The following is a 25750-nucleotide window of genomic DNA, read 5'->3' on the forward strand; positions in this document are numbered from 1 at the left end:
GAACAAAAGCTTTATTCAAAACAGACGTGTCTGTTGGAATGTACCAGGACAGATCATCAGACTGCATTAAACCAGTCGGACTCAATCCCCAGAACTGAAAAAAATTTAATACACATTCTGTGGGTTTTTACAGTATCTTTTGGCCCTCTTACTAGTATTTTCAGTTCATAAAAATAGTAGGAAAGATGAAACTGGTGTAATGCGATGGGAATACAGCATTTGTTTATTTACTTGCTTCTAAAGCACAAATGGCACAAACTGCTCGCCGGCGCAGGGGCTGTACGACCTCACGTGCTGAAATACCTGCTTGCTGTGCCACGGGGTGAGGTCTGGTACAGCAGGGCTAGGGCAGCTTTCCGGGAATAAGTTTTACTAGCCTGAAGAGCAATGGAGGTAGCGTAGATATTTTCTGTACTGAAGAATAATTACACAGGTACCTTATGTTACGTGCATAATCAGTAAGAGTCCCTGTGGTTTCCCGTGTCTGTATGTCTCTTGCATGTATTTGGAATACTGTCTTTCAAGTAGTCGTTCCATTTGCTTTCACTCCAGATGATTTTGCCTTGACATCACATTAAAGGTTTCTTACATCCATAATTTTGTGACCTGTGTCAAGAAGTGACCTTTAATTACTGCAGTAATAAAGCTGGGAGTAGAGAGTATCTGAGCATACCCAACGGTGGACCTTTTCCATTCTGAGACCAAATACAAAGACGTAGGAAATGCCCGTTATATACGAAATGAAGTCTTCTCTGCATACTGCGTTTCCAGTGGTTTTGTGTCTTACTAGAGTTACTTCCTGTATCTTCCTCCCAAGCATAAATATCACAGTATTGGGCGCTCTGAGGTTACTCCACGTGTTTAAAGTGGTAGAAATATTAAGCCATGGGGCTGGACAAGTAGCACTGTTTGTGACCACAGGTTTTCTTTTCAAACTAAAAGATACAGCATTGCTTTAAAACTACCACCACTTCTAAACAGTGTTTTAAGCCGGATTAGTTGAGGTGCATATTTATGTAGTAATTACAGGCTTACCTGAAAGCAAGGGACCTTGGGGCAAGGTGTGTGCTAACGCTGCTGGGCTGTTTACCTGTTACTAGAGAGATTTTTTTTCCTTTGTCGTTAACGGAGAGGTTTTCTGTTCGGTCCTAGTCCAGAGTCTGTCGATGGGAGCCCAGGGCCTGCTGGGATGGGGTTTTACACTTGTGCTGTCCTTTTGCCCTTCCACTGAACTCTTTTCATTTCAGTCATGAGCAAACAGTCAGTGCCTGAACTAACAACCCTGCAATCCTCCAAAGCACGCCTCGCTTACAGTACCAAACAAAGGGAGGCCCGCGTGGGCCGGCCCAAGCCAAGGAATGCAGCTTCGGGGTTCTGCTCCATAAATTTAACCAGCACGACAAAAAGGAGATAATATGAGCCTTCGTGATGATCTGAAAGGGGGAGGTTTGTGTCCCATTGATTGCGGTCTGGCCTATTGCCAGGCCCCGAGCCTGACCGACAGTTGAACCATATCGTGAAGGCGTGTAATACAGCTCAAGTCTTGTACAGCAGCCAATGAGTACATATCCAGAGGGCAAAAGTTTATAAAGAGTTGAGGCTGTCCTGTTTAACCCTCTCACACTGCATGTAATATATACTGCTGCCATTCAGAAATAGTCACATTGCTATTAAAAATGTAAACCTTCAACTTGCTTTGCTTCGAAAAAATACATGTGTGTCTGATTTCTAATGTGCAGCAGATTTATAAAGTGATCTGAGAAAAATATGTAAAACTGATCTTTTTTCTCTTTTTTTTTTTAACCAAAAACAATCCAACCCACTTTTTTTCAGTACTACTTTATCCATAGCTAGTTAGTTTTTTGTTCAGAGATGTCTTCTGGGTTGTTCTACAAACTCTTTCATACAGATGGAGCTATTTATTGCCTTGATGTCACCTCATTTAGCATGTGGCTGGTATTTTTATAGATAATTTTTTCACCTAATGTTGCTGTTAACATGTGGACCGCTTTTTATCAGTTTTGTAAGTACAGCCAGTAGATTTGAGTTGTTCTTGCAACTGCTGACTTTAAAAATCAAAACAAACTTTGCGAGTAGCTTTTTTTTTAGGTGAAGTTTGTGCTGGAAAACTTTGCTGTGCCTGCTGCAGCCCTAGTTGTGCTAATGGAAAAGTATATAAAGGAGGGTCTGAAGAGGAAACTCGCAGCCATCATAGTTCACTTTGCAGAGCTCTTCATGCACACCTAGCAGTTAATGTCCTGGCGCTGGGCAGGGCCCCTGGTTCGCTTTCCTCCCCAAAGAGGAATTGCTTTCCCAGAAAGATAGGAGTACAACATGGAAACGTTGCTGTTATGCTCAAAGTAAGGTGACCGTGTTTGCATTTACAACAACTGGGCATTGCTCGGCCAGCATCGATGGTTTTTGATGGGACCGTTGTAGACCTGAGCACAGAAATAAGGCTCCATCTGCCTCACTGCCCTGCCTGTCGGCAGGCTGTGTGCAGAAGTTTTTAGACCTCGCACTATGCCCTGAGGCGTAGTAATTTACGGCCATGGGTGCTTTAGTCTTCGCTAAGGCACGTTCAGCTCATGTTTTTCAGATAGGTGTTTGCAAGAAATCCCTGCTAAGAACCATATCCTTTACGTTGAATCAGAAGGCGAATGGGAGTATTTTTCAACACATTTGTGAGACAGGAAACTTTAAGCTGACAACTCTAGTCATCACTCTGTGATCAGCAGAGTCTGGGAGAAATCAGAAACTGAGATGGCAGTGTTACATTTTGTTAACTTCTTAAGCTGGATGATACCAAAGTGCTTGAAAAAGTGTTTGTTGGCTGCAGAGCTGTTGCAGTCAGAGGTGGAGCGAGTGCCAGTGGTTGAACGCAGGTTAATGCACGGAGTAGGACTGGTCTAAGTGCCATGTAGGTATCTAGTATATGCAACCCCATACAGCTTACCCGATCTTGGATTTCTCGTATGGACGTCTAAGAACGTGCCATTTGGGCGAGTACATCTGCCGCTCTGCTGTTTTTAAAAAAATGACTCTTGGTGTCTTCATTAAGGTTTTCTCACTTCCTTTTGAACTTGGAGCCTGAAGAAGCTGTATACAATCATAAAACCAATGGGTAGTGTCCAGTTTTGGTTTGGTCTTTTACACAAAAGAAAGGGGATGGGGGGAGAAGGGCTACATCTCTAAGAAGTAGGCGGGAACGGCCTACATGATAAACAGTTGCTTCTTCAGCATGCTGTAGTTCTCCTAAAAGTATATTGGGTCAGATAAAGGTCTGCAGCATCTGAGCTGGTAGATCCTTCAAAAGAGGAGGGATTTGACTGTAAGTGGGAGGTTTTAACCCTAGGCACCATTTATTTGCATGTTTCTGCCTGAAACTAGCATTTTGGGAACACATTTAACAAGCACTATATATTCCATGCATTTGCTGGAATAAACGGTGCATATAAGCTTCCTCAGATATGCAGTCAGCAGGGAGCTGTCTGGCTCGTGATTTTACACATTCTTGCATCTAACTGAGACATTCTGATGCCAAATCCAACACTCAGACTGACTGCACTGCGTGTGCATTTTTAACACACCTTAAAAGCATCTGTGTCTGAATCGGTGAATGAATTCCATCGCAGAGTTGTGCCAAATCTCTGGGTTCAGGCATCAAGTCTTGAAGAAATTATCTGCCTACTGGGAACTGCACCCCCACAGCTTATTTCATAAGGGTAAGTACTGGGAAAGAGGCAACTGTACTTACCCTTTGAAATACAGCATTACCATCTGCCAGTAGGGTCACAACGCAACACGAAACCCAGCTTGCCATAGGTTTTTCTGAAATTGGGCCCAAGCCTTAATGTTCTCAGACGCAGCAAACTAGCACGTAAAAAATAATGCTGTCTGTCCCTTCATGCTCAGGAGAGCCCTGCTTCTCGCAAGGGTTCAACGTCTGAAACAAAGTACAAAGTGAGTACAGCAACGAGGAAAGAATCGTGGAAATCGTGGATTTTCAGCATTTGGCAAAGGTGTGATGTGAAATACAGACCGTGTCAGAAATGGCACACGTTTGTTTTCGTTTTTTATCCTTGTGATGCTGTGGTATGGCTGCATCACGTGTAGTTTGTTGCTGTGATGGGTGGGCTTTTAGGATCATTTTTAAGGTATACAATGTTTAGCATTTAATTGATTATGGCACTTGTGAGCGTGCTCTACACTGCGCCCTCCCGTTACACGTCTATGGGACAAGCGCTGTCTTCGTTTTGTGGCAGTGACGTGCCTGGGACGGTAACACTCAGAGAAGGCTGCGGGTGCAGTTCAGTCTGGAACTCAAGCAACTGTAGCGGGTATTTTTGTTATTGCACATTCTGTGATAGAAGAGGTAAGGGTACTCCTCCTCTAACTTATCAGATTAAGTCACTTCTTAACGTCTGAAATGCACTAAAGCCTCCTCAGACAAAGCGCTCCCTGTATTTATGAAGCAGACTTTTCCCGGAGCCAAGTAACAGGTTTGATATTATTTCTTCAAAATACTAGCAGCAATTGAATTGTTTCATAGGCTTATATTACCTGCCAATTTTCCTTTGTTTGAACTAAGGTTGTTTTATAATTATTTCAAGGGGATAAAAATTGTTCCCAGGCTGAAAGTCGGTACGCCAAGTTACAGCCCAGAGCAGGCTTTTATCAATAAATTTTATGCAAGCCTGAAAAAACAAGTTTACAATGGAAACACTGACAGAATTTGAGCTGTACCAGAACCAGTAAGTTACTGCTTTGAACGGGTTGGAATGATGACGTTGTTCAAGTGGAACACCTTCATGAATGCAACACATTGATGACAGTTGCTGGAAGTTTTGGTGGCAGGAACTGGGCCTGGCTGAAGGAAATTATTGCTAGAGGGTGTGGGGGAGAGCCCTGTGGCCAGAGAGGTCTCAGCTAGGTGGGCTCGCGGCTTTGGTGACAGGCAGGCACTACAGCAGGCGAAGGCTCTGTGAAGAGCCTCTCCCGCGAAGTACTGGTTTCAGGTGCCAGAATTGCATCCCCTTGCACTTGGAGCTGTTGTTTGTGCAGGATTTGGGGTGTCCTTGCACTCTTCCAATTATGGTTCAAAACCTGCATGCTTGCTCAAGCTGGGCTTTCTGAGCAGGTCTGCAGTTGTCAGTGCTGCTCTTCCCAAGAGGGCAGATGAGCAATTCCAGAGTCAGCCGTTTTACGTGAAGAGTTGTAGTGATTGCTGTGTCCGTCGTGGGGTTTTTCCTTGTTGCTTTCTTCCTCTCAGGAGAAGTTGCTACATTTCCTGAAGTTGTTCTGTTCTGAATAAGAATTCTGGGTGCGATACTGAGGAAACCGGAAGATGCAACAGCAAAACCAGACACACTTTTATTTGCATATAGTTTTGGAAGTGCAATGTTTTGGTTTTCAGAGGTTATCATCTGTTGATACACAAAGTTTGATACCCTCTGAGTTTTGTTGTTTTAATGCTTTTGTCAAAGCAATCTAGGTGCACTTCAAGGACATTTCTTAGGTCCAAAGGCACTTAAAGATGAGTAACAGCTACTGTTCTCAAAACCGCTCTGTATTTATGCACCTCAGCAAGAATGATGTCTACATACCTGATAGTGTAAACGTGGTAGGGTGCCTGCTAGGGGTGATCATGTAGCGAAGGAACACAGATAAAAGCCATTCTGTAAAACATGTGATGTCTCTTGTAGAGTTTTTTTTCAATCTAAGTGGTAAACAATTATCACCAGCACTGCCTGCACAACTTCCTTACGTCGGCATGTCGGCGATCCATTTGATTACAAGACTTCTGGCTTAAAACTGGTCAACTGAATCACAAGAATGCTGTGAGCTGTCAGGCAAAAGCCAACCAGCTGACACTGTTAGCTGGCTTTAGCGTGCATAAAGTCATCCCAAACGAGATTCGCCAGAGCTCAGCTCTGGCTGACCAGTGAAGAACTGGAGTGTGTGCCCCCACCTTCTGACACCATTTCCAATCTCTTTGTGCCTTCATTCAGCAGCACTCTTCCCTGCTGTGACTAGTAGACGTGAGGGCATTTCTGTCTTGTATTGCCTTTGTGTGCTTATTAAAAAAGAATAGGCAAATCTGTTGAGTGCCTGTTTAATGTAACACAGATGTGGGCACACCACCGTTCGTTCTGCTTTACAAATCTTCAGCTTTTTGTATTTCATCAGCATTGCTTATTATTTACAGAACGTAACTTGAGACAGTGGAACAAATTTTTAGATTAAAAAAATCCAGTCGTGTGGAATGTTTTTAGCTGTCCAGACCAAACAGGCCAGTTTGCCAAGGGGTTGATGGACTAAATCAATGCGATTTATGCTAGCTCTAGTGGCACTTAGTTGAAAAGCAGCTGACCTTCTTATCACCAAGACGAGAATTGTCTTTTATCACCAGGATGAACATCTGAGCATGGAGGGAGGAGCAGTGGGGACAGTAAGCGCTGTACTCTTACGTACTTCTCCCGTTTAAAAACAAAACTGAAACCTACCCACAACCAAACCCGCAGCTAAGAAATTGCCACGCCTACCAGAGGTTCACTGTGGTGCCCAGTACTTCCGTGGTACTAGTATTTTCTCTCTGACCTGCTTCTAAGCCAGGCATTAGAAACCAGTGTTTGCAGGTGTTCTGGTTTCTACAGAACCGGCCTGATTAAAAGGCCCTGTTCTCTCCACGTTTTCACAGCTGTCTTGCTTGCGATGCTTCAGGTACCTCTTCTCACGGTACTGCAGAATTTTGGGGAAAATAGCACAGTTGAATGTTCATCCGAAAGGTGGTTAATGTAAAAACCATTATGCAGTGCTGTTGCTGGCGCCGGAACGGATGGTTATCCGACTTCCCTGAATGCGTAACAGCAAAGTGTCTAAGTAAAAGTTCTTGGTCAGCCAGTAGCTAAAAACTACACATTATGCTTTAGACTCTTTAAACTTGGCAATAGACGCTACAGGTGCTGTAGGGAGGTTTAACAGCCAATGGGGCTTCTTGGGTAAGCAAAATTTTGCCGTTTCACTGCTTTTGGAAGTTAGGAAGTAGGATAAACAGCAAGATGTGAATTATACTGCTTGGAACCCTTTGATTTCTTCAGAACTTTGCCCCAACATTTTGCATTTCATGAAGGCAAATGCATACTTCTGATTACTATTTTCTAAGAATCTAATAGGTAAAACCAGACACTTATTTCTTCACCTTCAGAAGGATAACAACACTGTCGGGTAACCGTACCTGGGATAAATGAATCCGGCTTACATCTGAAACATCTAAGGGCAGGAGAGGTGACTTGCTCTGGAGTCGTAGTACTTAATAGTGAAGTTCTAACCCCTGCATACAGCTGTTATTCAGTGGAATAATTTTAAGTCGTACATAGGTTGTGGAAGTCATCTATTTACCTAGTGTTTAGGTTATTCTGATTCAGCGAAATGCTACTAATGGCAGAATACAGTTTTAAGACATTGCACTTTTTGCAAATGAGGAAAACTAAGCACCTTTATGCGACAAATGGCAGTTTTCATACCAGCATTTTTTGGCTTGGATGCGTGCCACTGCAGTTAACTAATGAACACCTAACCAAGCCCGAAAGCAGTGCAGCAGGACAGGTGAAGCAGTGAGAGCATCTGTCAGCAGAGGTAAAACTGAAAACTTGACTGATAACATTCTACTGCCACTATTAATTACAACATTTGTTATGGTTCCTTAAGCCCCTGCTCTGTTTCACATTCTTCTGGTTGGAGAAGTCACACTCTTCATTTCATCCTCCCTGCTGACAAACTGACTTTCCATCTTAGTGCAGCCATAGTTCAGCTGAAGCGAAGGCAAGAGCTTTTTGTCTCTCCTGAAGTTTCTCTCAAAGAGGATCAGCGATAAGCGCTACTTCTGAGCCACGGTGACTGGTTACGCAGGTCAGGGATGTAAGCATCTCACTAACAAAATGAGAACTTACCAGACAGTCGCACTGTATTACAAATAGAAATTGGCTGATGCTTTGCTCTGCTGGGCCGGAAAGCCAGTGTCTTTGGCTTCTAGACCTTGTTTGCAAAATATGTTGTTGATACCAGAAAGAGCAATGGAAGCCGAAACACGCCGAGGCGCCAGTCGTGCAACGGGAGGGCAGCAAAGGTGACGCTCGGTCGTGAGTGACATGTAGGAGGTTCCGTTCCAGTAACATCTACTGCAGCCAAGAAGGGAAGGGGCAAAAAAACACGTCACCATTAAAAGGCAGGGGTGTCACAGACTCGAAGGAAAACAGATTTTTAAAAGGGTGCATGGGTTTTGGGCCTGGGACAGGACTGCTGAAAGGGAAAGGTACCAAAGAAACAAGGCTCCAGAGAAAACATCTGCAGAAGCAGAGCTTCGATTTGTAGAGCACACATCTTGTGTGCTATTGCCAGGCAGCTTAAAAAGAGAACGTGTTGTTACGTGGGATGTTTTTCCTGTCCTTTCATCAAAAGGATAGAAGCAGGATCTTCACAAAGCATCAAGATGGGAAGTAGAGAGCGCTAATGAAAAATGGTGCATTCGTCTTGGAAAATTTCTAACAGCGGTAGCCTGAGAGAGATACAAAAAAGCATGAAGCAGACCTGGAGTGATGCTGTTGGGAAAGGACACAGAATAAAGCAGGGCTAGGCAGCCTTAACACAATTCTTCAGGGGTAGGGTGTTCCAAAAGCTTAAAGGAATTCAGAATATTATTTTTTAACAAAACACTGCTAAGGGAGGAACGTAGCCTCCAGTTCTTTAGCACTATGGCCAGTATCAACCTCTGATGTCTGTTAGGCCACACGCGTGTGTCTTTTGTCGTTTTTTTAATAGACGCTCAAGAAACCCTACTACGGAAATGCTAATTAACCATGGCTTTTTCTTTTCTTTTACGTGCATGTTCCTGTTTTGGTAACCCTTCAGTTTTCAAACGACTGACACCATCCACCAACGTGAGCTTTATCTAGGTTGATGCACTTTTATTTTCTGTAGAGAAGTGAGAAGAAATGGTCAAATCAGTAAAACTCTGCTGATAAATAGATCCCAAAATCTGCAGACAGCATACTCAGTTTAGGTTGCTTCTTCCTATTAATTTAGCACACTGCCCCTAATCCTAGGGGAAAGCTGGGAGACGTTTCTTTGAAATGTGAAAGTATATGAATAGACACCGTGTCTTCCAGATCGAGTATTACAGAATCTATGTGCTCTATTTGTGAATTTGTATTTTTAAAGGCTCTGTCACACCTCATATTTCAAAAGAAATAAAACTTCATGTGTTGACAGGTTTAAGTGGAGGGAAGAGCACTGCTGTTGCACTAAGTCATTTTTCTGCATCTATTTTGCACGTAGGAGACAAGCAGAGAGAGTCAGAAAGCCGCGCTGCTGTAGAGGACCTCAAGGGCTCTTGCCCCGCTATTTAGAAAGTCAAGCAGAAGGACAAGAACAGCTGTTCAAACTGACTGACAACATCCAGGATGAGTTGTAAGTACTGACTTACACAGTTGCTTTAAGTAGTTCTGTTTGCTGCCATTGTATCTTCGCGTCCTTGGGGAAGACGGGCTAACACTGCGTTACGCGCCCACACACGCATTTTGCTTGTTTTCTGTTGGTACGGACTGGCAGCACAGCATGAGCACCTGATGGCTGCCGCAGGGGCCTGCCCAGCTCTATCAGACGTCGGTGCAGGTGCCACGTGGCTCCCCTGGTTCACTCGTGGCTACCTGCCATTGAGCACACATCTCGTACAGGTTGGGGAAGAATCGCAGCCTTGCGTTGTTGGTCCCTGGTCCCCTTCTGTCATTACAAAAGATGAAATCTCAGTAAGTTTCTAGGTAATCATTACTCCATTTAACATGCATAACACATGCCCGACCCTCCGCATGCACTGATAAAACAAGTGCGTGTTTTAACCCTGCACTACGCTTCCTCTGTAACATGCATACAGGCAGGCTAGTACCTCTCCCCTTATCATCTGCTCCCGCAGCCCAAAGCCTAGGGGAGGGGCTAGTGCTTCTGTGACAGCAACACGTGAACCACCACCGGCCTGCGCGGAGCGCGCTCTGGCTGGCTCTGGTGTAGATGTGACAGAAGCTAACATCTAAGCTGTGGCTGTTAACAGTTAATGACCAAAATAACCTGCAAAATTTAGTAATTTTTTTTCCCAGAAAAGTCAATACTGACTCGTTTGCATGGGTAATACACTAAAGGCGCAGCTATGGTTGAGTGCCCTGGATACAGGTTCATGAAAGCAAGTGAAAAGAGTGTAGAAATGTGGTTACCTGTCAGGTTTGAGAGTGAGGAAAAACCCGCATAGAGAGCGAGCACGCGGAAAGCTATCTGTATGCATTGCTACAGGAGCTGTCGGTTTGTTGGATGGGGGTCTTAAGGCATAATTCATTACTTAACCCAATCTCTACCACGCTTACCTGAAGAACAGCTGTTTTCAGCGGAGAGTGTAAGATACTGTGTTGTGCATCTATTGTCCATCAGCGCATCTGCCAAGGCAAAGTAGTTAAAACTGTTGATGGTGAAGCTTGTGGAGGGAGGTACCAATTCAGCAGGATCTCTTCATTTCACCGGTGTCAAGGATGAGGCTCTGAAAGCTGTGTGTCACTCTAGATTCTACCTTCTGCCCCGTGGTCTTACACTCTCGTTACCCTGTTCTCATCTCATTTAAGGCTCTTTATGCATATAGAATCTGGCTCTTAGGTGGGGAGACCTGAAAGAGAGCAATTTGTGACCAAAAAAGAGCTGTCAGCTTTTTGCAAGTGTACCCCATAAGCAGACCAGTGGGCTTTTGTCATCGAGTCACACTGTCCTTTCACTGTGACTTTCACCATTAGGAACATCATTCAACAAGAAAACAGTGTTTCTTGTCATGGAAAATAAGTACAAAATAATGCCTCTGACTTTTATCCTAGTATTATAATCAGAAACACATTTAAAGACCTGATTATTTGCATATTTTCCTTCAGAGTTAAATCCATAAAAGGGGGTTTAATACCTTGCTCTACTGTTCTAACTAAATGTTTCCACATTTTTTTCCAGTTAGGCTCACTGTTTCACTTCTGGAAAATATTGTGTAATTACTTCCTGATGTTGTTAAAAAACCCACAAATTCTCCAGAGATCTGGTTGCTTCTACTTTGTTCTACTGGATCATGTTTCATTTAATTTTTCATTTTATTAATTTGAGATCTTTTTAACAGTGTAGAAGTATGGGTTGTTGGTTGTTTTTTTTTTAAATAGTAGTGTCTTGAAGTAGTATCTTAAAAGGTTAAATACCCATTTTTGAGAACTAAACACTGAGAAGAAAGTAACAGTTGGCAAGAGAAAACGGGTAATGATGCATGACTCAAACTTAGAACAAAATGTAGAGCTTGAACTACGAATTAGCTAATGTTTCTGTGCTTCACCATTGAATTACTGACCTCTGTTTCCATTCCTCAAAATATATACATGTCACCAGTGAAAATCTTGTGTGGAAAATTAGGTATATGATCTGTTGTTCTTATGGAGCAAACACAAGCCCATAGCCTGCTTACCCAGTTGCTTCCACTGAACGTTGCAGGAGCTTTCAGTGCTGCGGTTCTCTCCGTGGATGTCCCCCGTGTAGCGGGCTGTAACACCCTACATCAGGAAAACAGCTGCTCTGCTTTTGCAGGTGTACAAAACCTTCTCAAGCTTCTCAGCTTTGCTGTGACAATTGCTAAGGACAGTGATCCAGTGTTGGGGCTTTCCGAGAGTCACCTTCTAATCTTCTTTCCCCGCTGCAAAAGAAGCAAAGAAAGCCAATGTGCCAGCAAGTTTCCGCTGGTCCTGCGCCTAGTGGAAGTCTGACCCGAGTCAGAGCTAGGGGCTCTGTAAAACACTGTGCTTGCCGTTATGTGCCTGTCCTAGGGAACAAGGCTGTTATTCTGCAGGCTATTATGCTGCTTTATTTTAAAATTAAGTTTTCTATGACACTTCATAAAAAATACCACACTCCATCCTACCTAACTTATTTCAGAGACAAAACCTTACCCAAAGCATTTGAACTCCAGTGGAAAACTGAGGGGCAGTTGCTCGTTTCAGTAACAGTGTTAACATTGTCTTTCACCTAGGGTTTTTTTTAAGCTAAATACACATTTTTTGTCCTTTTTTAATTTTACTTAAAGGAACACTATTCACTTATCCTATCCCATAGTTTTATCCAAGGTTAGAGCTGGGCAAACGACATTACAGGCCTTTTTTATTATTCTTATTAGAATGGCTGCGCTCTTCTCAGCGCGTAAACGAAAACGTAAGTTGTTAACTTGAAAACATGCGTATGCCTTTCTCAGGCTGCTGGAAGCAAGGAGGGCACTTGTCATCCGACGCGGCTAGGAGGCGTAGGGCGCGGAGAAGACAAGTTCAGTGCAGAATACCATCTTTCAGAGGACTATTAATAGAAAAATTACTGGAATTATTCTTTTATACCACAAAAAGAAACTGTGATCTGACCTCATGGGATATTTTTGGCTATTAAAATTCTATTTATAGCCATGGGTTTATTTGGATGTAGCTCAGAGTAATTTGTGCAAACTGTTAGTGAAATGGTAGAGCCAACAGTAGTTTTGGAGACGGAACACTTTTCTGGTCTACCAAAAACTCTTGGTACCGGCAGGCTTCTCTGACTTCAGAGACGGGAGAATTCTGCAGGGCGTGTTAGGACAACAGCAGGCGGATTTGTATGAGCAACCGCTCAGGAAATAGTAATTTTGAACCTACATGACAGCATGAGAATCTCAGTTCTCCAGATATGCTTCTGCTGCTGTGGGTTTTTGAGAGAGCATTACGACTCTGTCTAGCCCTCTTTCTTAGTCATGATTTCATATTTCATTTTCTGAACTCTTCAGCATTTTAAAAAACCCACTAATGGGGTTCGTTTCAGTACTAACTCAGAAGCGGGGGAGAAGCGTTTGTGTGCGAGCTATCTATTTCACTTTTGCGTTCCTTACTGTTATTTTTTTACACAATAACCTTTTCAGCCATCATAATTCTCACTATTAACTCACTCTTTTCTACCTCTCCTATTCATCACTCAGCCTAATCTCTCTGGGGAAACCTGCTTGCTGCTTAACCTTTCACCCCAGTGTTAAACAGCTAATTTCTCTTTTCTAGCTACCGATCCAGGCAGCAGGTTAAACTTGTTTTTTGTTTTCAAAGGCAAGGGAGGTGTGTGGTGAAAGGAAGCACAGTAGGTTCACAGTGTGTAGAAGGATAATGCTCTTGTCATAACCGTCTGCAAACCTTTCACGTCTCAGCAATGAAACTGAAGTTAGCTACAATTAAACTTCAGTGCGAGGACTTGCAGCGTTCCAGTGCAACTCTTCTTAAGCCGTGTTAAAGGATATTTTTATGTGCCCTTTTAATGTCCAAAGCTAGAAGCCAGGCATTTAGCGCTGATATTTGATTTACAGCATGATCTTTTTTAACTGGGTGAGAGGGTACTTCATCAGCTTCATTTTTAGAACAGTTTAAATTAAATACAGATGAATTGTACATGTTACGCTATTAATTTTTCTGAAAGACTTCTAAAGGTCACTCAAAACATAACAGGTGAAGACATTTGTTAGTTTACTATTTTTAGCTTCAAGTGAGTAATTTTTCTTCTTTTTTCCTTCTTTGCAGCTTCATAGCAGTGGAGAACATAGACAGCTATTGTGTTCTCATTTCATCTAAAGCTGTTTATTTCCTGAAGAGCAGTGACTACACGGACCGCGAGGCCATCTTCCTGGAAGTCAAGTATGATGATCTCTACCACTGCCTTGTTTCAAAAGACCATGGGAACGTGTATATACAGTTGACGAAGAAAGCAGTTAATACAAGTAGTGGTGTAGCGATGCCAGGCCCATCACAACAAAAACCAATGGTAAGGATCTAGTGCCTACCGTTTCATTCAGGAGGTGTTTCTTTTCCCCTTTATGCCTGTACTGGTGCTGAAAGTGTTTGTAGTCTTAGCGTTAGTTTTCCTGTGCTGCATAACAATGAAAACTTTGTTCTGTCGGCAGTGAAAGTAGCTGCTGCCGAAAAGGTTTAGGTGACAGCAGAACTTGCTCCCTAAACCGAAGGCAAAATCTATAATATTCCTGCAGGCAGAAAAGTTACAGTAGGAAATGTGTATTTACCTGAGAAGGGCTTTTAACTTTACAATACCTACATGAAACTCAAGTACTTTGCTGTCTATTTACTCTAGTCTTCTCCTCCTATACATAGGGGTTTTTTACTGCAAAGCATCTAAGATTGGAAAGAGTGTTTATGTCGTGCATGTAAAAGTTAATCAGAACTCTCCCTTCCAAAACCCGACACAGGGTTTTTTTGCTTCATTACAGTAGTTGCTCAGGGGTCTGTTTTACAGGCAAGGTTACAAGCTCACCCCTGACCCGAGTCAGTTTACATTCCAAACAGACAAGCCAGATAAAAGGTAGGAGGGGAAGCAAAGGAAATAACTTCACATATCACAAGATGTTTCTGCTCTCATCCTAAAATACCCATCTCTACCTCTCTCTCCCTCTCTCACTTCTTCCTTACTTCAGCCTCAGCACTGAGAAGGAATCTCCACTGAAACATTTCTGTTCCTTACAGGTGACTTCAAACCTAAACCCTTCAGTTAGTTAAGTAATAAAAAAATAAATGTATTCGGCTTTAGACAATAGCAGTACCATATTAAGACAAATCACGTTTCTTTTTGCAGGTGAAAGTGAAATCTGAAGTTCTTGCAGTAAAGCTGTCTCAAGAAATAAACTATGCAAAGAGCCTTTATTATGAACAACAGCTTATGTTAAGACTGAGTGAAAATCAAGAACAATTAGAGCTGGACTCTTGAAACCTGTTCCTTACTGCCAGAGTGGACTGCAAGTACCCGTCTGGAGCCGGTGGTACTCTGTAACCAGAGAAAGTACTACATGGGACGGAAATAAATCCGATTTTAGTATTTAGCTAAATGGAATCATTGTGCATAGGAAAACAAGTGAGGTGGGCTTTTTTTTTAACTAGTTGTATAACAAAGGTGCAGCTGAAATGCATTTGGTTCTGGGAGAAGTGCTGTATTTTGCTAACATGTATATATGTAAAACTGTTTCATGTAAATAAGAAAGTACAAACCAGGGTGTTGGTATAAATAGAAGTCTGTTTACTGTGTAAAGAAATTAAAGGAGCTATGCTGAGACTTACTGCACTACCTGAAACTAGCCATTCTCTCTCTCTTTTTCGTTTTTTCCCTTGAGAAAGCTGATTTTCACAGTGCAGGAATGTAGATAAACGTTTTTTAAAAATAAAATTAGGAGTTAATTGCAGCTGTTGGAGCAGAGACTGCCTCTTTCCAGAGCTTTACGCTGTGATTAGAGTGCATTGGTTGGGATTGGTAGTCGGGTTTGGGGTTATTTTTCTTAAATCACTGGTACAGCTAAATGCCTGCATACCTAGTGTTCCACTGAAATGTCATCCTCGGTTTTGACAAAAAAGAAAAAAGCATTTTGTTAAATCTGGCAGTGAGGGCTCACTAATTCAATTACATTTTCAAAATATTAGACAAGAAGCAGCTGATTCTGTTCTGAATACAGTGCGTACACCTAACAAAGTCTGCACCTCTGAAGGCCCCTGCTTCTAAGCTGGTTTTAAAGCAGTTCAAGTGAGCAGCCTTGGAAACTGAAATCTTTAACTTCAGTTTTCCCCCTCACTCGGAGTGAGTACGTGCGTAGCTGGCTGGTTAGTGTGGAATTCTGCTAGCGTTAGAAATGCCGGGGGCGTGGGGGGAGAGGAAATCACTGCATCATTTGTCTTCATGACAACCTCTTCAAAATGAAACACTTTTGAAATAATAAAAAGAACGTGCATTTTCAGATGTTGTACATCAAATCAGTATTTGTCTCCTCGTCTTTACCCAAGCTGAAGGCTGAGGCATGAGGGTACGTACATACCTTTATTCACAGCAGCTAGGAAATCTCATTTTCATGTTTGCTCCCTGGAGTAGTTCAGCCACCGGGCTGAAGGTCTGCCCGCGCTACGGCCTTTTGCTGTGCAAGGTTCAAGTGTGAACACAAAACTGGCCTAAAACTGCGGAGTAACCTACACTCTGAAAGCGTTACTTTGTAAACCTTTGACTCAAAGCAAGGGGCCCCCTACAGCTTTACTTTCAACTTAGTTTACCTTTTAATATCCTTTCATGAAGGCATACAGGAATGAAGGTTATAATTAAACCAGTTCTCAACTCTAAGGTGAAAGGCAGAGGATTATTGTCTAAGGAGAAAGCGTGGTATCAGTTGATGTGTGGATGGTCTGTGACTGGAAATCAAAATCCATAAAGGTCCGTTATGCAAATGAAACTGATTTAGTGCATCGCTTTTGTATATTTCTATGTATAATTTTCAAGTAAAATAAGGAATTCAACAAGTGCAAGTGCATTGGCTCAACAGTGCTTTAAAGTGTGCGTCCTGTTGGACTCTGCTACCAAGGCTCCCTGCTTCTCTCCCCTGGAAAATTCTTTTCTAATGCAGCAAGTATTTAGCTGCTAAAGGTGGTAAGTAGATGGGGAAGGAAAACAAGAAGTAGTTCACAGCTCTGTGTTGAGAAGTTACAGGAGGATGGCCCGAATACTGAACTTTTGTAACAATCACATTGCTGACGTGCAAGCACCTGAAAAGTTACCCTTTGAGTTACCCGCACCCAGGGAGCCACAGTAGATAATGGCTCCAGTTTGTGTATTTGGTTATTTCTTTTGGACTGTGCTTAACCTGTTCTTTTGACTGTTGATAAGGATTAAACAGAACATTGTTTAAGCCTTTGAAAAGTGTACCCGCTAGCCTAGAAGTGTGTGAGTACCACGGACCCTAACTGGCGTAGGCTATTCCCCTGTGTTACGGTGCTGTTCCTGATGCTGTGCTCCTCCCGAGTACGGCGGCTGAGGCTGCTCACTCGTCTGTAGACGAGGCAGTTTTCTCTGAAGGGCACGCTCACAGTGCTGGTTACAGGGAGGGATGTACAGACGTAGCTGAAGGAAGCCTATTGCCTCATTCAGCATTCCAAACCAAACTGCATCAGAACTTTGGTGTTTTCAAAAGCGCAAATGATGCTATTTATTGCTGTAACTCAACTATTTTTATATAATTTCAGAACTCTTACTGTGGACTTCCCATTGCTATTGGCACTACTAACATTATTACTCAGTGAATAAATATAACTTTCAGATTCCAGGAGCCATACTCAAAAATAGTTTACAGTGGTTGTGGAGAGTAAGTGCGAGGCTCCAGCTTTCCCTCAAATCCTTAAGAACTCAAACACAAGCTGTAAGCAGACAGGACAAGGTAATAGTTCCATTTACCAAATTCTGCAAAGTTCTTCGGATTCTGAGCCTTATGAAGACAGTGTGCTTACCCCGCTGAGCCTGCTTGCATTGGAGGAGGTAGGACTGCTGCAGCAATGAAAGCAGATTCAGTCCTCACATTTCAGAAGCTGGAGAGGAAAAAATTCACTGAGGAGAGACAGTAACACAGCTTCCTCCCCCTGCCCACTGTCCTTCGCACACAGCTAATACAATTCAGGGAGGACAATACTTTTTCATGCCTCTTTGCTCAAGTCTTTGTAAAAAGCTGTTCACCTTCACACTCTAATAAAGATTAAATAACCCATCAACAATGCAGGTACTATGTCAAAAACCCTGTAACCCATACTGTGATATGCTGAGGTAGAAATACTTCGCTTCAGCCAGTTCGCTTTGATTTTACCTGTATTCTGCTGAGAGCTGTACAACTTGTTCTCTGCCTACCCTGATAACTGTTCTCTTGCTGGTGTTGCTACTGAAGAAATGTAAAATAAAGATTATTGCCATAAGAGGTATTTTACCATAATTCTGGAGAAGTGCTATAAATTGATTCCACCCACGCTATTCATGCTCCCTTGCTTGCAAAACTATTAATTATGTGCAGGGACAGAAAGCAACTGTGGAGGACAGGAACTAGTAATTCTCCAAGCCTTTTGTGGCAGAACAGCCCTCAAGACTGTTCCTGCATTGTGTAAGTCTGCTGTTTGAGGTAAAACCTGGACAACAACCCCCTGGAGTGTTGGTTGTCACTGCGGGTCAAACCCAGACTTACCCTGCGTTCCTCTGACCTGGACACTCGGATAAGCTGTGTTTGAGACAGTCTGATTTTCCACAAGTCATTTAAGAGTGGGAAATCTAGATGCTAAGCTACTGAAACATCAGAGAAAAAAGCATATCTTGAAAATAAAGTCTGGACATCTTTCTTACACATCTGGGTGATCAGCACGGCTGATAAATGCTTTTGTGCTATAGTAATGCCTCACGCTACACATCACCTGCCCAAGCTGTACAATGCAGACTTAAAGTCAAACAGTACACTTCCAAAAAAAAGGGAACTTGAGATATTAATAATATTTTAGGTGGGAAAAAAGGATCCTAATATTTCTAACACTTATCCAGACTCATGCATTCTGCTGTTGCGAAAGACAGACTTGTGACTGCGTTAGGTTATCAAGTTTTTGATGTGCAAGATACAGAGAAGAACACAGATGGTGATGTTGTATTATTCTAGGAGCAATTCCGGACAGCAGAACTACAAAAGTCCTTTCTGTTCTGACCTAAATCCACAGCTGTGGCCGCAAACTTCCGTTTTGCTGCCCTGTATCTGACAGAGCAATCAAAACATGGAGAACTGCTATTTTGGATCCTATTGTTCTAAGCTCTGATACGCTGATGGCTAACAGGAAGGTGACAAGGCCACTAAGAGACTTTTTTTTTTGCTGAGGAAACCTTATTACTGGTACTGCAAAAGTACAGAGATAAAGGGAACATGTTCATAATGTGCCTGCTAAAAGAGGCCAGCCCCGCACGGCTCAGCAATACATGGTTTTGCAACCAAATGAAACTCCTGGCGACAGGCCTCACCTGGTAGCAGGATCTAGCACGGCACAGGTGGGAGGAGCAGATAAGGTGGCTGCCCGCTTGCTGCCTCTGGAAGAAGAGAAATTAATCACTTTCTGAAGTCACAGAAAAAAGTGTTCGGTAACTTTTAGGGGTGAGGGTCTACCTGCACTTACGCATCTTACTGTGGTACGGTCAGGCTGAAACAGACTTTTTGTTAGAGTCATTAGTGCATCATAAACAAGTCTATTACCTACTTAAACCTGGCCATGTATAAATCAAGTCTAGGCAGTAAAACAGGAAATACAGGGAGAGGTAAAAAATGAGGTAAACAGTGTGCAAGATGTGACCAACAGCCTTCCCATCCTGCTGCTGCTGAACAGCTTGCTAATAAATCAGCCAGCTGATGCTATCTGCGCAGCTCCAGTTGTGAATGCTGTTTACCGAAATAGTGCAGTGCTTACATTTTTGTGGCGAGAATGTAAGTGGCTAAATGGTCCACATCTCAAACCAGAAAAATAATCATAACAATTCCCTGTGACGAGGAGGATTTGATCTATTTGCTTTCCTGTTTCCTAGACTGCATGATGGTTTTCAGCATTTATCTATTTTTCTCATCAATAGAATACTTTCTAGGATCCCAGGCCAACTCTCTGGGGTTTTTTAACTTTTTTCTCTTTTTCTCTGTAACACAGCTTAGCACTGACCTGTTTCCTACAGTGCACGAACCGCTAGCTGATGACTCCTCTAGGGATAACCTTCCTTGCTCTGCTTCTCTTCTTAGAAGAACAGACCTCTATCTGCTAATCAGGATGATTTCACCTCTGGTACCTGGGGCTGAAAAAGCAGGTTTCAAGGAGTATACACTCTTCACGTTACAGACTGCTGCAAAGATATTTAAAAGAAAAAAACCCAAAACTAAACAACTGCATTTTAATTAAGACAACGGTTGCTCAAAATCCACTTATACAATTTGGTTTCTTACAAAGAATAACAAACACTCTGTGTGTGTATATGCTTATATACTTTTTAGTATACCTCCTCTATGTATATACAGCCATACTGATACTTTTTCCTCTATCTTGAAACATTATGGCCATACACCAAACTCTCTAGTCTTAAAAGCGCCCTTGTTACAAAGAAGGAACAGATAGCCTTATTTTCCTGGGGAAAAAAAAATATCAAACTGCCCAGCGCTTTGGATTCCAGTCCAGACTTCTGTAAAACTCAAGCTTGATAGTAGATGCTTATTCAGTAGAGGTTATGCTGCTTAGTTTTATCAAGCGTAGGGCTAGGACCAACCCACTGCCAATCCCCCACCTGTATCACGGGGTCACCTTTATTACAGCCCCCTGTGCCGAGTACAACAGGTACTGCGCGCTCTACCTTCTGGTAGCTGCCCCAGTGCTCTGACGGCCTTAAGAACGGCATCAGGACAGGGTAAAGCCACCTGCCTCAGGTACCTGGCTGAGAAAATGTTTCGTTAACAGGGGCCGCGGATCAGTTTGGCTGAGCCTTATGCTTTTCATAGCTGTCCATCAGCACCTTTCCTGAAGTGGGAGTCCATAAGGAAAGATTAAAACAACCCAGCACCAGCTGTGTACCCAAGGCTGCGGCCTTGCACTGTGCCTGGCTTTGCACGGGTCTCATCGATGTGAGGGAGCACAGTGTTAATCGTATGAAAGGCGGCTTGCCAAAAAGGGGGAAGAAAAATAAAATGTTACTCATTAACCACTGACAAAACACTTGGGGGGGGGGGAGGGATTTCTTTTTTTTGTTTTCCTCGGTAGAACTACAGCGCATTCTAGTATAGAAATAAAAATAATCTTGGAGCGAACCGCAGTTACATAAGCGATGCATGCCTATGGCGTTATATCAGTTCTATTACCGGCCTGTTGTACAGTTTTGGTGCCTCGATGCGGTCGGCCTCCACTAGCACAAGGGGGTTTTGTTCTGGGGGTTTTTCTCCGTGGCGGACACACTCTTGCCCAAGCAACGCGCCCAGCACGCAGCGTTCTCCCAGTGGGTAAGAATAACCCTGCACCTCAGGCCTACGCTGGGCTGACTCAAAAGCACTAAAAGGCCGTGAGAGAAGTAAACAGCTTTCATGTGCATTTACATTTGAGATAAATGCCTGGGTCACCCAAAGGACAAGGACTGTGTATGGCAGCTACAGAACAATTGTTTCTGCATGCTGAAAATGCCAGCAAAAAAAGTCCCTGGATGCCACAGAAAATTTACCAAACAGAACTCTATCCTACCAACTGTCCCTCAGCCCTCTAGCCAGAGCCACAGCAAACATTTGCTTTGCCCGAGGAGGGTGACTCACCGTCGCTAATGACTGTTGCTTCAAGGCCCTTGGCAAACAGTTGCCAATCAGCAGTACAACCCACCAGGTACCAGGATAATGGTGCAGCAAAATAATTGTGCCTGCATGTTGGGGGGTGGGGAGGGGAGACGGGGAACACGGCACAAACCACCATTTGCAGGACCAAACTCTCCCCCCCCAACCCTTATTTTGGTAAGGTGACACAGCAGCTCTAATAGCAGTGAGAACACCACCAGGGATGCTTGCCAGGGGGCCGGTGTGCAGTTCTGGGCCCTTTGCATAATCCCTTGTGTGCCAATACATTTTTCAGGATTTCTTTTTATCTCAAAGTACAGAGGGAACAGTATTTGAGGTAAACAGCCCAGAATTGTGAGCATTATATTTAGCACTACCTTCTGTGCCAGAACATGTCTTTAGCTGTGGTATAACAGCAGCTGCACTGTGAATCTTCAGAGGATTATGCAGAATCAACATCCTTACACCCTGAGGTCAGACAGGTTTGTTTAGAAGACAAGACCACAATACTGTATATAAATGGATAGAAGTATCCTTTCTGACCTAGCTCAGTATAAAGGTCATCTCCAGTCATGCTATTTACTTGCTACCTGTATTAGTTTCCTCGGATGCTTCTTAAAGGGGTCTCTAGTCTGTATGGCCTCAGTATGCAATAGTATGTTGGCCTGAAATTTGTCCACCTTGTTAGTTTTGTGGCAGGAGAATCTGTTACTCACAGTGCCCACTCTTCGGTCTTGTAGCATGAAACTAGTTACTACTTCTACATTTTGCCTCACTGACACTAATTCTAACTGCTGCTCCTACCCATTAAAAAAAAACCCACCATTTTAAACCAAACCAATGTCCACCTGGAGAAACTATCTGCTGATAAAACATTGTGAGCAAAAATAAACAGCTGCCAAGTTCATAATCACACCGAGATCACACCAAGCGCTGACATTTATAAGCAGGTTTAAGAGCTAACTCCCCAGCTTTGGGCTTCTTGATATCAAATGCTAAATCCTCATAGCACAAAGACCTTCACCCACCTTTCTTCCTTTTCAGGAGCTACCTTTTTGCCCTCTCCTCCGAGCACACACCAGCAGGAAGCTAATGTGCAGAGGAACGTGTGTTTATACCGCAGAAACCCAGAATGCATCGCAAGACGTACAGAAATTCCCACAGCATCAGCAGTGTTGGATGCACTCAGACTCTGAAAGACGAGCAGCCGCTGTCAGAGCAGAGGTTACATGCCTATGTGAAATGTTAACCATCAAAGATAGGCAGCTTAGCACTGCTTGTGTGCCTGACCCTTGGCTGTACAGTCACCTAAAGATTATGGTATTACTGCAGGCTCTATTTGCTGTGGGCTCCTGTGGGACTTTGAAATAACCCCACACAGCGCAAGAATCCACTCTGGCACCTCGCACACACAAACGAGCCTTCTAGATGCGTTGGTAACTGGGCTGCTATGGGGAGAAAGCGGGGTTCTCTGCATCTTTCACACACAAATGCTGAAATTTGAGCAATTTGCAACAGAAAGCATGCCACTGACCGACTCATGATCAACGGAGCACAGCACAGCGCCTGCATACGCCACAGAGCAAGCACCTACAGCCTTTCTGGGTTACATTCAGCAACACTGAGCACTGCAGCAACCTGCACTGAACAGGCAGTAGTAAGCAACAGGTCTCCACTGCAAGCAAGACACCCAGAAGAGCCTCAGCACTTGCTCTCACAGAGACAAGCAGAGAGGAGTTATTTCTGGAGGTCTGGCTCTTATTCAGAAGAGAAATGTTTCCCTTGGCTTGTGAAAGTTGCTCAGACTGAGAGCAGTAACAGGCTGAAGAAGCCAGCTTTCCATTCCCTGTTCCATTACTCTTTTTGATTGGCACTTTAATGAGGGCGCTAGGGGTCGACCCCCTGCCAGGGGGCCGGTTCATGCCCCGTTTATCTCACAGTCCATGTAAGACTAAAATAACACGCCAGGCTGAGTTTCACTGGCTTGTGATCCAACAGCCCACCATGATGGATTGAGTGACTGCAGCAAGCTGGCAGCTAAAGTGTGTTGTAACAGTATCTTTCTGTCAGCACAACACAATGGATTTGCTGATTCCCGGGTTTTCCCAGTGTTCACCGTTACCATCGGCTCAGAATTTTCTAAAGTTCATTTTCCAGGGGGCTGCAAAGTGATAATAAATAACATACCAAAGGTTACGCCAAGCTTTTCTTCCCCTCAACTACCCTACTGCTGACAAAGTAGGGCTTGTGGTGCCAGCTTTACTACACGCACAAGAACGGCCATAAATTCACTTGCTTTTCCAGAAAGGAAGAAAGGGGGCAGCTATATTGCTCTTTTCGTGTGAGCTCGTTCTGCTAGGACAACACATGCTGCACAGGACTTTTCACCCCGGCGCAGAGCAGCGAATGCAATCCAGCACAAGAGGAGGTTGCTATGTAAAGCGCTCTCGCCAGAAGAGCTGTCACTTTAGCTGGGGGCTAAGCTCACAGGCTGCAGAACCAGGGCTAACAAGCCACAGTCCTTGTGATCAACGCACTGGTTTGCATGGCTTGGAACCCATAACAAGCTAGAAAATCCAGGAATTCTGTGTGAGGGACTGATTATGCTTTAGATCCCTTTCTTTAATATTATAACAAATCCTTATAGCTCCTCTATAGGAAAACCCCAAACAAGGGGGTTTTTTCCCATTTAAAACACTGGGGTATTAGGGAGTTGACTGAATTTTTATTAGTCATCTGAAGAGCTTCTCTATGTCCTCTTATTAACTAAGACCGTCTCTCTGTGCCCTGTTTCCTCAATATCCTTTTCATTCTCCTCACCACTGTCTGGGAAATTAACAACTCACCTCAGATACTGGGGAGAACATTCCTATTTTCAGTTGTTGCCATCCCAACCCCTCCCAGCAAGAGCCACCAAATGAGCTCCATGGCAGATGTGGCTTTTCACTTCTGGCATAGGATTTTTGACAGTACAAATTTCAGTGAGCTAACAACTCTCCCACCCCTCAAAGTCAGATTAACACCCTGCCCCCAGGGCTAATAAGGGGAAAGACTGGTTTCCTTGCTTAGGGGAGAACAACTCCGTAGATCCATGCAACTGTAAGGCTATGCTTTTGTTTCTTTTAGGCCTTGCACAAGAGAGTCTCACACAGCCACAGATACCTCTAAAACCAACTTCAGCTGCCCTAATGTCGATGTGTTCTGAAATACCCCATTGTGGGCATCCAGAACTGATCCAGCTTCACCCTTTTCCATCTCTGGGCCTCTAGATCCATCCCGCTCTGGCCAAGATCAAGTGTGTTCCTGCCAATGGAAAAATTACTAAAGAGAGAACAAGTGAGGAAGGTAAAAGAAATGAGAATACAGATGTGGAAGGGACTCAGACAGCCAAGATCAAGGAAGAATGCACAGGGATATGAAAAGAGAAGAACATGATGGCAAAAAGGGGCCAGACTGAGGAGCTGCTTGAAAAAAACAGGGCTGCTCTCAACAGCCGCTTACTGTTGACATTGACAACCTGAGTCACTGCACAATACACATTTCAATTCACCGTGCTGGAGGAACAAGCCTCATGAGTTGAAGATCTTATTTATGAAAGAGAAGAAACAATCAGAGCTACAAACCGGCACAGCAGCAGCATGTGGGGTCGCTACTGGTGCAAGTCTCTGCTAGTGCCGAGTGTGTAATTAGCGTAACTCTTTGCAGAACTCCCCTAGAGAATCCCGTTTGTAGCTCTGTGCACCCCAATACTGTAGCCTGCAGATACATTACTCATCTAGCTTTGAACTAGCTACCTCTGCGATTGCCAACAGCACTGCTGCAGCAGAGTGAAGCAGAAGATGTGTTGTGAACGCGGTTTGAAGCTTTAATGAAGCTGCCAGTAGTCAATCTACCTTGCCAGTTCAATTCCAGCTCCTATCAGCCTACGCAAGTTGCTGCAGCCAAGCCCTAAATGTTCCTCTGGGGAGAGCTAGATACTTACACCTTAGCACAGTAACACAGACAAGGGCATACTGAGCCTACAGCCAGAAAGCCTGGGAATTATTAGGAAAAACGAGTGGGTGGGGGAGCTCAAGGGACCAGTGGGAGGATGCGGGAAATCAGTAACACTGATTTGAATAACTGGTAACAATTATTAGATCTTTTTTGGTATGAATCATCTCTCAGAGACTCATCATTTAAATGATGTCACTCAAAGGGCAGTAAAAAATACAGTAGAAGAAACAAGCCTGCCATGCCACAAGGGTTTTGAGCCACAAGGTGAATGGCCAAACAGGTCTGTGAAACTTCACCAGCATGTCTGAAAGGGAGCAACTTTTATGGAGAATATACGCTCTAACTAACAGATCAGACAAGTAAATTTGTCTTTAGGAAGGTTATAATGTTACTTAGAGCTCTGCTGAACCTACTTAAACTGATGGAAAAGGAGTGATCTGGTTTAGCCAATGGCCACTGAACTTGTCCTTGACCCATCCCCTCCCCAGTGGTGAGATCTGCATTTGAAACTACAGGTTGTAAAAT

The 25750-nt window shown here is 43.5% G+C and overlaps 1 protein-coding gene and 1 long non-coding RNA gene across 14 annotated transcripts in view; one reads left to right on the top strand and one right to left on the bottom strand.

The window, feature by feature from the left end:
* Nucleotides 1-15183, top strand: part of VPS13D (vacuolar protein sorting 13 homolog D) — a 109958-nt gene extending 94775 nt beyond the window's left edge. For 6 of the 7 annotated variants that reach the window (XM_064470061.1, XM_064470062.1, XM_064470065.1 and 3 more), the window contains 3 exons: nucleotides 9337-9468; nucleotides 13638-13878; nucleotides 14701-15183. In XM_064470061.1, coding sequence (XP_064326131.1) covers nucleotides 9337-9468; nucleotides 13638-13878; nucleotides 14701-14832 — 505 coding nt within the window. In that variant the 3' untranslated portion in view covers nucleotides 14833-15183. Of the gene's footprint in view, nucleotides 1-9336; nucleotides 9469-13637; nucleotides 13879-14700 lie in introns of those variants that run through there. The other variant, XR_010375789.1, reaches the window with a different exon arrangement.
* Nucleotides 1-25750, bottom strand: part of LOC135316532 (uncharacterized) — a 47105-nt gene that overhangs the window by 16321 nt on the left and 5034 nt on the right. For 2 of the 7 annotated variants that reach the window (XR_010375795.1, XR_010375791.1), the window contains exons 1-10: nucleotides 22258-22517; nucleotides 19593-19770; nucleotides 18910-18975; nucleotides 15926-17456; nucleotides 11531-11755; nucleotides 10413-10705; nucleotides 9485-9777; nucleotides 7953-8973; nucleotides 1036-3946; nucleotides 438-606 (exon numbers count right to left, since the gene is read on the bottom strand). This is a non-coding gene — a long non-coding RNA (uncharacterized LOC135316532). Of the gene's footprint in view, nucleotides 1-437; nucleotides 607-1035; nucleotides 3947-7952; nucleotides 8974-9484; nucleotides 9778-10412; nucleotides 10706-11530; nucleotides 11756-15925; nucleotides 17457-18909; nucleotides 18976-19592; nucleotides 19771-22257; nucleotides 22519-25750 lie in introns of those variants that run through there. The other 5 variants (XR_010375793.1, XR_010375794.1, XR_010375796.1 and 2 more) reach the window with 5 other exon arrangements.

Source organism: Phalacrocorax carbo, chromosome 20 (assembly GCF_963921805.1).
Source record: "Phalacrocorax carbo chromosome 20, bPhaCar2.1, whole genome shotgun sequence".
NCBI classification, from domain to species: domain Eukaryota; kingdom Metazoa; phylum Chordata; class Aves; order Suliformes; family Phalacrocoracidae; genus Phalacrocorax; species Phalacrocorax carbo.